The sequence below is a fragment of the Belonocnema kinseyi genome, chromosome 6 (genome assembly GCF_010883055.1).
Source record: "Belonocnema kinseyi isolate 2016_QV_RU_SX_M_011 chromosome 6, B_treatae_v1, whole genome shotgun sequence".
Taxonomy (NCBI): Eukaryota; Metazoa; Arthropoda; class Insecta; order Hymenoptera; family Cynipidae; genus Belonocnema; species Belonocnema kinseyi.
Genome location: NC_046662.1, coordinates 134,072,956 through 134,087,349, shown reverse-complemented (window position 1 = coordinate 134,087,349; position 14,394 = coordinate 134,072,956). Strand labels below are relative to the sequence as shown.

The window sequence follows — 14,394 nt, the reverse complement described above, 5'->3', positions numbered from 1 at the left end:
CGTCAAGCTCTTTAGAATTGACTGAACATTGATTAAAAAAAATTGGAACAAACTTGAAGGCTCTGGACATTTTTTAACGAAAAAAGTGAATTTCCTCCCTCGACCTCAATGGTAAGGCGCAACAGAGTTCATACACAATATTCCATTTAAACTTCCCCTGTAAGATAATGCAGAAGCCGCCAGTTGAGAGCCGTCCAGGTTCCACACCGAGTCCAGCGATAAACCATAGAAAACGGTCGCCGAGGGATCGGGCAGCCTGCGGTACCCTGAGATCGTCTTAAGTCAAAAAGAGATTATTACACGCGGAATTCAACTCACCTAAATAATATTAACAACAATAAATTACTGGATAGTAAAAATTTCATTATATTCGCTAAAGTCAAAGGAATAAATAAAAGGAAAACTTTAAAATATTTTCGATTTCAGCTTTGTGATTCTTCAGTGATAAAATGAACAATGACCAAAAAACTATTTTGACCATAAAATCGAATTTGGAGGGCGGATGATAAATTTCGCAAGTGACACATTTTTAGTAAGGCACCGAAACAAATTAATTTTTGTCCTAACAATGTTAAAAAAGTCCTGCATTTTTTTCACAAACGCTAGACACTCTGTATGTTTTCAAGTATTTTTCTTTGAATTCAGTGTTTACCTATGTCTGAGGTTATAAAAGTAGCTTTTATGAATACAAAAATTATTTAATTATTTATAATTGCAGTCATTTAGGTTCTCAGTGAAACCTACCGTTTCCACTTAACAGTCAAAAAAATCTGCCCGCTGCATGGGCATACTATTATCACAACTTTTGTTTTTTAATTTTTTATATCGTCCCGTGTGGAGGGCTTCAAAAAACTTAATTTTATTATGTTTTTAATGCTATTTTTTACGATTAAAACCAAAAAAGTAACCCCAATAACACGGAATGTTCTCTGAGCGTGTAAAATGTCCGTCATTTGGGAACGTTCCACTGGAACCTGAGAGGAATCTCCCATTATTGTTATTTTTAATAACAATTATTTGATAAGCTGTAAGAAATAGGTAAAAACAGATGTAATTTTTGAATTTTAAGTACCGTATATAATACATTGTAATATAGTATCTATATCATAAACTGACATTAATTTTGACCTAGCACTTATGGTTTAACGGACATTCATTGATACTAAAAGTTCTAGGAATGTTCCCGTAATGTTCCGTGCTACTAGGGAAGTGTCCTAAAATGAAGGTGAAGTTCGTTAGCCACCCATTTTGGATTCAAATTTTAAAATTTAGCGCATTTTGAATATTTTTGAGACCACTTTTTTCAAAATTCAAAAATTCTCTGTACGTATATTCATAGTATTCAAAAAGGAGAAAATTTTTTCATAATTACGTTTTGTTACAAAACCAAAAATTACCAGAGTTCTAGCATTTACAAAATTCCAAAAAACATGAAAATGAACATTTGAAGCTAAATAACACAAGATATGAAAAAAGTCGAGAAACAAAATTTTGATTTTGAATGTCCTACAAGATTATCAAAACAAATAGTTGAGTTTCGGTAGAAAATTCAATTGCCAAAGTCTGGGTCACTGACGTTAGGGATATAATTTAGAACTTCAAAAAACAGTCAGGCTGCTGTGTAGATCGCATGTGTAACTTTCAAATTGTAAAAAGAAAACTGGAAATGCGGAAATTCAGTTTATGAAAAAAACGGCAAAAGTTGCAATAAAATGTTTAAGAACATAAGTTTTTTTAAAAGAATGTGCATTTTTTTAACGAGACAATGGCACTAAGTCAGTTATAATACAAATGCATGTTATAAATTTTAATATGAATTTATGGGAACAATATACAATTTCAGGCATAAACTCGCGTGCGAAGCACGATATATGCGATGAGAATGTGTTCGTTAAAGACGAAGAAGCTTTAACGAAATAGAATTCGCAATCACCAAATTACTTTTGTTGATGCTTTGAACTTTAGTTTTAAAAAGTCTGTGCACAAGCGTGGGGAATATACAAAGACCGAGCGCGAAGCGCAAGAATCAAAAGTCGCTTTAAACACGTTCAAAATTTAAGAGATTCCAGCTTTACACGTTAAAAATTCAGTTGAATTTTTAAATATATAAATAATAATTGAACACTTATTGTATGTAGAAAAAATCGGAGTGATTTTAAGAGATATTTAGAAGATCTGAAAAGATTCAAAATTAATTTAAAACCTGACATTCAAATAATGTAAACGAAGTGTATGTATGAACAATATGCGACTATTCGTATAAAAATTTCAGTGCAAACAGGCACAGCCTAATTTAAAACAACCCATGTAGAAATCTTAATGGGGTATTTTTGAAGGCCTAATGGGGTTTCCCTATTTTTATTAGGATCCGCATGGGGCAAATTGTTAGGGGCCGTAATAGTTTGGTTACGAAAAATTGTTAGGGGCCGTCAAAAGAAATTTGTTCAGGCCCTTAACAAAAATCCTTATTGTTTCCCAATCAATGTTAGGAGCCCTCATTAGGACCCCAATAGGGCCTTTTGTGCAATAAATATTTGTGCAGAAATATTTGACTGAAAACCAAGTTAAATCTACCGATCTTCCAAATACAGTCGCTATTCTGTACAGTTCCTGGAATGCATCAATTACGAATAATCATGACACATTAACGAATACTATAAAGAGATCTAAATTATGTTATCGGCGTGGACTACAGTTAAGACAGCACTATAAATTGTGAAAAAGTATTGTTAACAAATAATTCATAAATAAGCGCACAGTTATTTTTTATAAATATTTTCGGATATACTTATAATTAATCGGTATTTTTAAGTTATAATGCTTATAATACAATTAAAATTTCGCACGCAATGGGTGGGATTCGAACGCATAAACCTAAGCACGCAAGTCAATAGTCTTAACCACTACACTATTACACGAGTTGCGATTTGTAAAATAATTTTGACATGCATTTGTAACTGAGGGTGGCGACCTCAGAAACGACTTCTGTATACGCGACCATGTCATCGCGGCACACAACAAAAATTCTAGCATTTACCTCATATCTATATGTCAGCTGAAACAGTCACGGAACAAAAACACGTCTTGCTCCAATAAACTCTCAAGTATACGCGATCTATGAAGTTGTGCCATTAAAAATTGTATTATTATTATTAAAACCCCTACCTTGCAAAGTGGGGATATAGAGTAATATGACGAATGTCACAGAAATGTAAAAAAGGAATGTTTTTTAGGCGATGCAATCCATTCTTTGCCGATTGCGTCTTGAATTCACCGGGTGCTCCGCGCGGATAAGTTGCGTTACGACTTAGGGGGCGAGCTAAGTAAACTAATACTAATACGTTACTACATTAATCTCGGTTCAGTGGATTTTAAATGTCGTACAGTATGTAATACGAGGGAATAGAGGTTTATTTTACTGACAGATGACCGTTGAAAACACCTTAATTTCATTGTGACATTTACGAAAGTCGAAGTAATTTTGACATTTTGACCCTCTTATTAAGAGCAGTTTATATTGTTACGGTTACAAGAAACCCTTTACAATTCTTGATAAGTAAATGTTACATTTCTTTTTTCTGCGCATAAAGTGACGTATTTATTTATAGGTCAGGTGCAGATCTTTGAATTTATATGCACTATTCCATGAAATTGATAGTTCCAGATATCTGCAAAGTTGATAGTGATAAAAAATACAATTTATCTATCACAAGAAATTACAAATACTGTTCGCACAAATAATATACAATTCATATGATTGAGGTTGAATAAATATAAATATCATCATTTTTTCGCATAATTTAATAAAATCCTTTTAGATAATTCACACAAATAATATACAATTCATATGATTGAGGTTGCATAAATATAAACATCATCATTTTTCAATTTAACACGAGAATAATAATTCACTGAAATTTTCATCGATTTCCAAAATTAGGGTGAAATTATCAAAAAATGGTCCAAAAGTTTGTATTGCGTGGTGCACAGTTAGAACGAATGAGTTAGCATGTCCGATTTTTCCATTTTTTTTTCATATCAAGAAAATTTTTGTTTATCATGCAAATTATTTAGGGTCTAAAGCGATCCTGTCCAGGGCATGGACATAGGAAACAACGGACTGGGCATGCCATTGCGGGGGTGATGCAATGAGGGGGGAGGTCTGCCACCTTTTGATGTCCCGCGACAAACATGGCAGCGCCCACATGTTTATATTTTCATGCACAGTTTGTCGGCAAAAATGCTCGTGCGCACAATCAAATGACACATCGTAAGATGGCGGCTCTCCCCACTCACGGAATTATCCCCCCTCCCGTTGATTCAACCCCGCTCGCCCAAGTTAGGATGGCATGTCTAGTCCCGTGTTTCCTATGTCTATGGTCCAGGGCCACCATAGGGAGCTTATTATGGAAGTCATCTCAAATAAAAGGGTTGCCATATTCGGACCATAATAGTTCCTGCCGGGGGCAACCCTAATAAAGGTAAGCTGTTGGGTCCCCTAACAAAGCCCTAATATTATTAGGGCAATTTCTACACGGGAAAATGTAGATTTTTGCAGATTTGAAACAAAAAGATTACAAGCTTTTTAAGAAATGTAAAAGGCTTCAAACGATTAAAACATTATATTAAGATTCCCAGAAAAATTTTTAATGATTTTTCATTTTCAAAATTTATTTTAAGAAAATATATAAAAAGGTTTTAAAAGATTTACACAATCTTAAAAAAAGAATCTGCAAGATATTATTCATACATTTTAAAAAATTTACAGGATTTCCTAAAAATTATATTAAAAAATCAATTCATTGTAAAATAAGTATATTTAGAAGTTCTGAAAAAATTTCTATAAGAAAGTTTTTGAACTCTTTAATTTACAAAACTTAAAAATTCTAAATTTGGCAGCTTATCTGCATTTCATTTTACATTGTTCAGTTTAAAAGTGTTAGTAACTACCATTTTATATGTGTGAATTATTGGGAATTTGATACATAATATTTGAACTAACAAAATTGTAAACTTCAATTTTAATAATTCAAAATTTAAGAGTTCCACTTTCAATTCCTTAATGCGTTTTTTTATTACTTCAAATGAAGAAATTTTGAGCTTTAGAGTTGGAATTTTTTAATTGTATTGAGCGTCAAAAACGCTTACAAACCGGGAATGACCTGAAATTTTGTTCTTTGATTTAAATGGCTACCCTGCAGTTCCACTATTTTTAAAACGTTTAAGATATGAAATAAAACAAATTTTGTATGAAGAACTCTTGTTAATACATCTCTTTACAAACGTACTTAACCCTAATGTATAAGTAATACTAGAACAATGCGCTATGTGAGCACTAACTCAACTTTCTGTAGCGAAAAAAATCGGTATATTCTCCAGGAACGTGAAAATATACCTTTTTCTACATATTTTACAGAAAATTTTACACGATTCGAAAATGTTGTATATTATTTACACCAACACCATACTTTCAATATTTTTATAATATTTAATAAATATAAAAAACTTTCTAATAGTCATTTCTGAAAGAATTTTTGCTTTAAAAAAATTATTTTTACTAAGTATCAATATTGTTAACTTCAAATTTTTGGTCAAAAAGTTATTTTGGCGTTTTAAATCATTATAATAATTATTTAAAAAACACTTTAAAATGCTTAAAAACCACGTGATTTCTACGAGTTTTTATGGGCGAGTGACGTGTGACATCAGAGGTTTTCCAAGTTCCATGCCAGTGTAAAAACGCAGTGATATTAAGCCTATAACTATTATCCGAAGCGATTTTTAAACAAATTGCAATGTGTAAGCAGGGCTCATATATGTTAGAGCGTCATATAACAACTTGCCTAAAGTGATTGTGAATTAATTAATTACATCTCAAAGATTGTATCTTTCTTTAATAAAATGCGAAAATACGTGAAATGGATCAGTAGAACCAAAAATAACTTTAAACTCCTATGTATCCAGAACTCAGGTCGGCTCTCAAAGACTTTTGTATTTGCTTATTTATTACGATGTGTTTTAAAATGACTTTATGAATAATTATATATTTTTTTGCAGGTACATGTTTAAAATTTCTTCGATGTTATTGTTAAGGTTAAGAAACTCCAGTCCATTTTTACAAAAGAAAAATATTTAACCATCTGCATGGAAAACCTGTCTGTGGGGCCGCTATTTATCCGTTCTGTAGACGAATAAATTAGATATGTTCCTTGCAGAGGGTTAAAAAAACCTTATTATTCCTTTTTTCCTTTTTATTATTTAAAAGTATAAGTGGGCGAAGGAATAATTTAGAAAAAAATTAATTATTGTTAAAACATAAGTTTTGAAATAAATTTTGCATGGTTTGAGGTTAGACAACTCCAGCCTCTGTATATACAAAAATGACAAAAACTATAGTAAGTATTATGATCAGCTGCTTACTTGCATTAGGAAAATAATGATTAAAACTATTTTTTAGAAATAAATACAAAATTACTGACGTTAAAGTGATCCTCTCAACAAAAAATAACCGAATTAGGATTTTACGTAGAGTTACCAGACGTCTTGGTATTCCAGGACATGTTCTGATTTTTTCCTATCTGCCCTGGTGTCCTGGTTTTCTCTTGAAAACTATGAAAACGTCTTGGTTTTTTCAGAATCCAATTAGGAGACTTTTTTCTTTGATAAAATCTGATGGAGCGATGAACGCAACAGACTTCCAATGAAAACTGTTCGCGACAGATTTTTCCCCATCTATGCAAGCAATTCAACTTATATGTATCGTGAAACGAAATTAAGTTGATGACCTATTTTTGAGAGCTTTTTTAAGTGTCCTGGATTTCGACTTGACCCATTTGATTATCCTCTGTTACGTTGCACTGTTTCCAACCACATTTTGCTTCATGAGTCTTCTTGGAACATGTATAATTAATTTCAAAGGTGTTTTGGCACCCAAGCATAAAACACCGTAGTGATAAGTACGATTTTCCTGTATTTTTGTATTAATTTCTACCATTTTTAATGTTATACATATGTGCACGTAAAACCTATGCCGCGAGAATATTACCCTTTTAAATTGTACTTTTTATTCATTTAAATTGGTGAGTAAAACTAGTTTTTCCCTTCGAAGCTGTACTATTATTATGCTTTTTCCTCTACTTCGATATAGAGCGATTTTTAAAATTTCGGAAATGACTAACTTTTTTTAAATGAAAATAATACTTCAGTGACTTTCTACTTGAAAAATTAAAACAAAGAATTTAAGATTTTAACAATATTAAATTCAGATCTATACACATTTCCGAATTTTCTTTAATGATTTTAGATCCCCTTGAAAAACACTGAATTAAATGTTTCAATGATTTAAATTTTTTAATTCAATTTAAAGACTTTTAAATTTACCTTGAATTATTATGGATTTTATCAGATTTTAATTCACTAATTCTATATAGATTTCCTATATTTTGCGAGATGAATAACTCTCAAGAAGAAAAATGGAAACATAAGGGATTTATAAGTTATTAAAATTTTAAAGCAGTTCGTGATCTAATCACCCTGTCAATTGTATGTACATTTCACGGAAATTGTATTTATCTACTCCTCCCAAATCCACTTGCATACATTACTGACATAATTGAATCTTTATCTATTGTGCGATGTTTTTTTAAGGATATTAGTAAAATCGGTTATTATGTGCAATAAGGGTTAAGAATAATGTAAACAAATTATTTATTTTACTATTATTATTATTTTTTTTTTTATTATTATTTTACTATTATTTTAATACTAAGTACAGTTTACAGTGTCCAACATGTTTACCTTCATTCTCAGACTCTTGGGGATCCATGCTTCGAGATTATTTAAAAAATGATGTAAAATTGTTTATTAATGCAGTTATAAACAATTTAAGTTTTGTTTCAAATATTTGACATGTTATGCCATAAAATATATTTTTTTCAAAATTTACGACAGGCTAGTTTTTTCGAAAAAAATTTCAAATATGTCAAAAATAGAATTATCTTTTTTAAAAATATAGATTGTAACACATGTGTAATTAATTGTTTCTTGCGAGTTTTTGCGTGCACTGACAGAAATTTTTCTATAGAATTTCAAAAATTCGAAATCCAACATGGCGGATCCAAAATAGCGACCATGTTTTATCTCATACTTTCATATAACAACGTCATTTTATTCATAGTAAATCATTTAGAAATAATCATTATTCAGCTTTTATCCATTTTCGCAACATTTTGCAATTTTGACGTCAGAATCGAAATCAGCAACCACGAAAATCATTGGAATCAGAAAAATTGGTAGATGCTGATAATGCTATTTTCAAATCGCTAGTTGAAAAATTTAAAGTTTTAAAATTTCCTTACTTTGACATGCCCGTGGACAGAAGACCCTTGCTGGAGTAAACTGTCTCACACTAAGGGACATGAATAGACCAAAAAGTAGTAGAAAAAATTAAGTCGGGTGGAGCCTTACCATACCTGAAAATTAAGCAAAGCGTTTGCCGACCACTGCCGTAGATCGAACTGTTAATGGCTTGGAGATCGAAAACTATTTCACGAATCTTTCCTTGCTTTGCTCGTCTTCCTTGCTCAGCTATGAATTCACACAATCGCTGTTCGAATATGGGAGAAGAGCGCTTGCTTATAAGCCCCGCTCACTTAGTCTCTTGTCGCCATTGAAATTCAGTTGATTTAGAAAGTGAAGAGTTAATTGACTAAACTTTTCACTTTCTTGTAGCCCCGAAGCTAGGACGCATTTTTTCCACGATAATAGAGACCCATAATTCTTGTATGAATATTGTAAATATTGCCAACTGTCAATTGAAAAAAATAAATTTGCCAAGAAGAAACTGATTTTAAACGTTTCGAAATTTAAAATCAGAAAAATTAATCTTTAGCACAAAAGAATGAATCTTTAACAATGTGGTACAATTTTCGACCAAATACAGTGAAACTCTGATATAGAGCCCCCTGATATAGGTCTTCCGAGAATTGACGCGACCAGCAGGGGAATTTTCAAAACGAAAAAACTAAAAATGAATTCTGAACGAGAAATATTAATAACTGAAGTATCCCAATCAAAGAAAGATTTTCATTTTTAATCAATAGCAGTCAACTTTATTAAAAAACTATTAATTCTCAATAAAATGAGTTTCTAACCAAATAGTTGCATTTTCTACCAAGAAGTTCTATTTTTAGGTTCATTATTAACAAAACCCATAGAATTTCTACGAAGTTACAAACTAAAAAGACGATTTTTTAACCGAATTAAAATTTAATTTTAAGAGTGCTGCACGTGGCACATTGAAAGGGATGAAAGGAGACCCACCGAAAACATTTCTCTTCGCCCCTCAACGAGATTTATGAAATCAAGTTAACTCACCTCTTTGTCTACAGAAAAGAGCGAGAGGCACTTCGCTCCTAATTCCTGGAATAAACGTTTGTAATAAAATAATTTAAAATCAAAATTTGTAAATAATTAAATAAATCTTAATTTAAAATCTTTGATATCAAACAAGATGTAAATGAGGAATAATAAAAATTGTAAGCTATCAATTTTCAAATTTAGAGTCTTTAAAATAGGAAATTTTTTATTTATAATTACTAAGAAAATAGTACAATATTAAGTTGATAGCTTTTCAAATAAAAATCTCACAGCTTTCAAAACTTAAAATAAAAAATTAAGACTTTTATATTCCCTGAATTCCTGACAAATCTGAGTTTCGTGAATTCTTTAAAATCCTTGATTTTTCTGAATCTCGGACCTGACACAAATCGCTTAATAACGCCCAAGAAGGATTAGGAGTATTACATCACGTGGAAAACACGCACTTGGATACCCCCCCCCCCCCACTAGTAGATGTGATAGATTTTGTTTTCTCATGTATACCCACAGAGGAAGAAAAGGGATTATTCTCGAAAAAATCGATTAGCAAGTTTGAAAGACTATGGCGTTTGTTAATTAAATACAGTGTAGAAAGTAATATAGTGTTCATTCCTTTTTATTCTCCTTAATTTCCAAAGGCTCACGGCACCAAATTTAATTGCAAGAAAAGCGGGCTATAATTAGGCTTAGGGCCGAGAACGTCTCAAAACCTGCAGAAGAAGTTCTTATGTTCAACACAGGATAAAAACAACGCCAAAAAGTTAGAATTGATTAACTGATGAAATTGGTTGAACCGTTAACATTTGAACAAACTGGTACAACGCGGATATATTCATGGGCCTGAGCTGGCTCGCGAATCTTACTATCAACTTCAATTTGGAGCTTTTGTTTCACTTTGTCGACGCGATACCCATATTTTTGGTCCGATGGCGTTACTATTGCGTTACTATGACTCCAATTTGTGAGGGAAACATGTATCCTCCACGGGCAATTCATCGGTGAAGGAATTTGTAACTTTGTAATCACTCACTATCGCTCCGATTAGTGAGAGAACCAGGTTTCCTCCATGGGCACGTCATCGTTCAAGGAATCTGTAACTTTGTCATCTCTCAATGAGTCTTTGACGTTACATTTTCCGCGCATTTCTCTATAATGTCAGGTTCACGCCCTAAGTTGTTCCAAACAAATTTCAATAGCGTCAATTCTCTCAAAACCCTGACTTCATAGAAAGATTTCGCTTACGGATTCGATTTCAGTGACCATAAATCGACGAGAAACAACTATTTCTGGTTCAAGTACAGTTCATTTTTTGCGTGTCTATTAATAATTGTACAAGAATTTCTTAGCGTATTAGCCTTCAACCAGTAGAATGGTTTGTAAATTGAATTTATTTCACGGAATTTCTTGAGAAGTAGACCTGAAAAGTTGAAAGTCAAGGAACTTTTAAACCAGATTTCAGTTGAGACCCTGCAAGTATTATTCATAAAAATTATTTGATAAACATTTTTTGTCACGAGAGAGACAGTAGTATCAAAATCTCACGTTATCTCATTGTTATTTCCTCCAAAACGAACGCTACATGGGCCATGCTAGTCAGGTCACAACTCTAGCAAAGATGCTTACTTCATACATGAAGTTGTTTATAAGAAATAAAGAAATGAATAATTCAATCTATAATAGAAATTGCCTTTCCTCGACAGTAAGTTTAATAATATGGTGCATTTTTGAGAAAATATTATAATAACTAGAGCAAAGTAACTAACACAAATATAAAAATATTAGAGCGTTTTGGAATATTCTGCTTAAATACCAAATAAATGTTTTTTTATCGGCCTATCAAGATCTTTAAAGTTTAATAAGCTTAAGGTTCGAAACAAGTAACTTGAAAATCGGTTAACAAAAACAACCGCTAGAAGTTTTTCAAAGAAGAATTCCATAATATAAAAGCAGATATGAAAGTCCGCACGTTTCACCTTACCAACTTTCGGTGCGAATTAAAAAATAGCCTTTCACAATAATGTGCAGTGGAATTTTAAGGGATTTTTAACCCATTAAAACGAGTTTTGAAATAGTGTCACTTAAGTTATTCTATCGCCGTCCTTAAAGTTTAAAAAGTACTCCAAAAATATTAAATTTCCAGGAAAGATTGGACTGAATTAAACGTCACTTACCCATTTCCGATAATTGATTGGACCCCCGAAACTGGGTATAGTTCTAATACGCCACCAGATTCAGTACCATGGAGACCCTACGGAGCTGGAAAATATTTCGGATTAACGCTAGTGCTTGATGTAAACCTTGAGGAATATTACTGTTCGTCAACTGCTAGTGTGGGATTTAAGGTAGGAAGTTATTATCAATGCATTTTTATTTCTGATATCCCAAAATAGAGAAAGTTCAATTTGATCATCTAATTCATTCAGGAGTTATACTGCGCTTACAGACTACAGACAGTTTGTAAAACTTTATTTATACCACTACACGGAAAAAAATCGAAGTGAAATAGCAAGAGTACTTCTCACGAAATTGTTGCAGGTTTTTTTTCTTGTTATCCTAGCCAGAATTCATGTACTTTAAGCACGGTTATGTGTTATAATACCAAAGTTAATTAGTCAATGCCCTGAGAGCAGTCTCGCTAAGCGAAAAAAACCTATCACTTGACCGTGCTGCGAATCTAAATAACCCTTGCGATTTCGGCAAAGGCTTCTTGCAATGAAGGTCTCTACCGTTTTCATACCTGCGAGACAGCAAACGCTAGTAGGCGTATCTTAAGGCCTCCATTGTAAGGATCCCATACCGAAATCGCAAGGGCTTCTTGTAATCATTTCGCGGCCAAATGAAAGGTTTTCTCGCAAGACGAAATTACTTCAACGGCATACACTATAGCTGTCTGCCACGCACTTAACGCTTTTGTAGTGTAGAGACTTGCTAACCTAAAATTATGATGTTTTTCTAATGTTTAATATTTTAATTTTTCAATAATACAATCTGCATTAAAATTATAATTTTTTAGCTCCCTTTTAAGGTCTTAATACCGCAACGGAGATGGCTGTCCGAAAATTGTAGTTCCAGAAAATTTAGCACTTCTCATTTTGGATAAAGAATTAACAGCTTGTAGCAAAAATTTATAATATTCTTACTATTTAAAAGTTTTCATTTTTAAGACTTATTTCTTCCAATTTCAGCTAGCCTTCGATTCGATGTTCAACTGCTTTTATTTTTACATTCAGATTTTTACTAAGCGTTTGAGCGTTTGATTAGGTTTGTAAGGGACCGTACGTGCAATTACATAATTCACCTCCTTTTTTGAGCTGCTATAATGGAAAGTCTACCGACTATTTTACCAAACCTGCCTTACATTTCTAAACGTATATATGTATGTTTATTTTTCTTACTTTCCTTATAACTCGATCTTCCTTTCGTCGATGTACTCTACCTCAAACTCTACAAGCGTTCTTACCTTTCGTTACTCAAGCGACAAGCGTTTGGTCTGAACCATTTAATTCCTATTCTTAATATTCGTATATTAACCTTTGTGAGATAGCCCAACGTAAAAACGAATTCCTTTACGTTTATTAGACTGAGTCACCTATTTCTAATAATGATCCCCAGGTTTGTAAACTAGATTTCTCCCTGTGTAAATGTATACCTTTATACACATAAAATCATGAGGAAAACAACAAAAATGCTACCCCTTAATATCAAGGAAGAAGTGAAAGAAGCAAACCAAGATTTAGTACACCAAAGACATAAGGTTATTTATGAGCTGGCTTTCGAGGAATTTGACAGATAAAGAAAACAAAATAGAAGAATGGTCCGTCAGCGATCATTATCATGATCAAAAAATATTCATTTTATAGAACCCTATCGCGTCATTTCGATGAAGGACTATCGGAGTTTCGGCGCTCACTTTTCAGGGGTCGCTATAGGCTCATGGCATGTGGCGGTTTCCAATTAAAATATCTTACATCACTCGTGAGGTTACACAGGTCTTTACGCGGGGAATTTAGTTTTCACAAGGCATCGTTTTACTACTCGTATTTCGAACATTGCCCCTTCCCCCGTGGTAAAGACCTCGTCTTTACCACGTGTTATGTAAATGTGGTTAGCGTCAGCTAGGACACTTTGGATGGGTGGGGCAATGGTAGCCGCCCCAACGAGTAAAAAAAAGTTTTCAATGATTTCCATCAGCTTGAAACATTATGATATGATAGTTCATATAATATTTGAACGAAAAAGAACGGCCAACAGGCTTTACGTAGGTGGAAGACCCGTCAGCTGATCATGACCTACCGATAGAAAATACCAGAATATTTTCTGGTGAAAAAGCCTGGTCCGCTTCACATAATATAGTCATATAATGGTCCTATTGGATTCGTCATGTACCGGGCTGGCAGAGCTATTTACAGTAGTTGGCCGTCACCTCTTTAAATTTTTCTTCAAATTGTTAACACGTTTTTAACTTTATTAATTTTCTCATTATACATATGTTATAATTATATCATATATACTAATATACTATTTTAGAGTTGAATTCAAAGATGTTGTCTGTCTTGACCGCGACCTGCTGAGCGAACGAACACATGAGGGGGCTCCCACTTTCGAACATCTCATTGTGTGTTAGTCTGTCGATGAATGACTGCGCCGGTGAGCATATATGTACCAGTCCCACGGGTCGTACTGGTGGAAGTAAGGGGTATTCGTTGGCCCAGTCGCCACGTGCTCGCTCGCACAGCAAGCTCGTTTGCTCAGCGCTCGTTCGCTCGGCGAACGAGTGTATTATGGTTCAAGCTGTTAACATTGAAATTAAAAAATCTATTTCTAAATTTTAATCCGAAAGCTTAACAACCCAGATAACAATGCATGCGACGCATGTCACCCGCATGGTAGGATTCTCATGCAATGCGTACGAAAACGCGTACATCTCGCCAGCAATGAATGGTCACTTTATCTGCGAGCGTTATGAGTCGCGTTTTGCCATCACGGAACAGACACATGCTGCGAGCTTTATAAGTC

The 14,394-nt window shown here is 33.2% G+C and overlaps 2 protein-coding genes across 9 annotated transcripts in view; one reads left to right on the top strand and one right to left on the bottom strand.

The window, feature by feature from the left end:
* The window catches only part of LOC117175109, a 416,485-nt gene that overhangs the window by 296,500 nt on the left and 105,591 nt on the right, over positions 1-14,394 (bottom strand). For 4 of the 8 annotated variants that reach the window (XM_033364667.1, XM_033364663.1, XM_033364664.1 and 1 more), the window contains one exon: positions 11,550-11,634. The exons of the other annotated variants lie outside the window; for them this stretch is intronic. In XM_033364667.1, coding sequence (XP_033220558.1) covers positions 11,550-11,553 — 4 coding nt within the window. In that variant the 5' untranslated portion in view covers positions 11,554-11,634. The remainder of the gene's footprint in view (positions 1-11,549; positions 11,635-14,394) is intronic. 8 annotated transcript variants of the gene reach the window in all.
* The window catches only part of LOC117175111 (pickpocket protein 28-like), a 170,265-nt gene that overhangs the window by 78,031 nt on the left and 77,840 nt on the right, over positions 1-14,394 (top strand). The window contains exon 3 of the mRNA XM_033364680.1: positions 11,519-11,720. Coding sequence (XP_033220571.1) covers positions 11,519-11,720 — 202 coding nt within the window. The remainder of the gene's footprint in view (positions 1-11,518; positions 11,721-14,394) is intronic.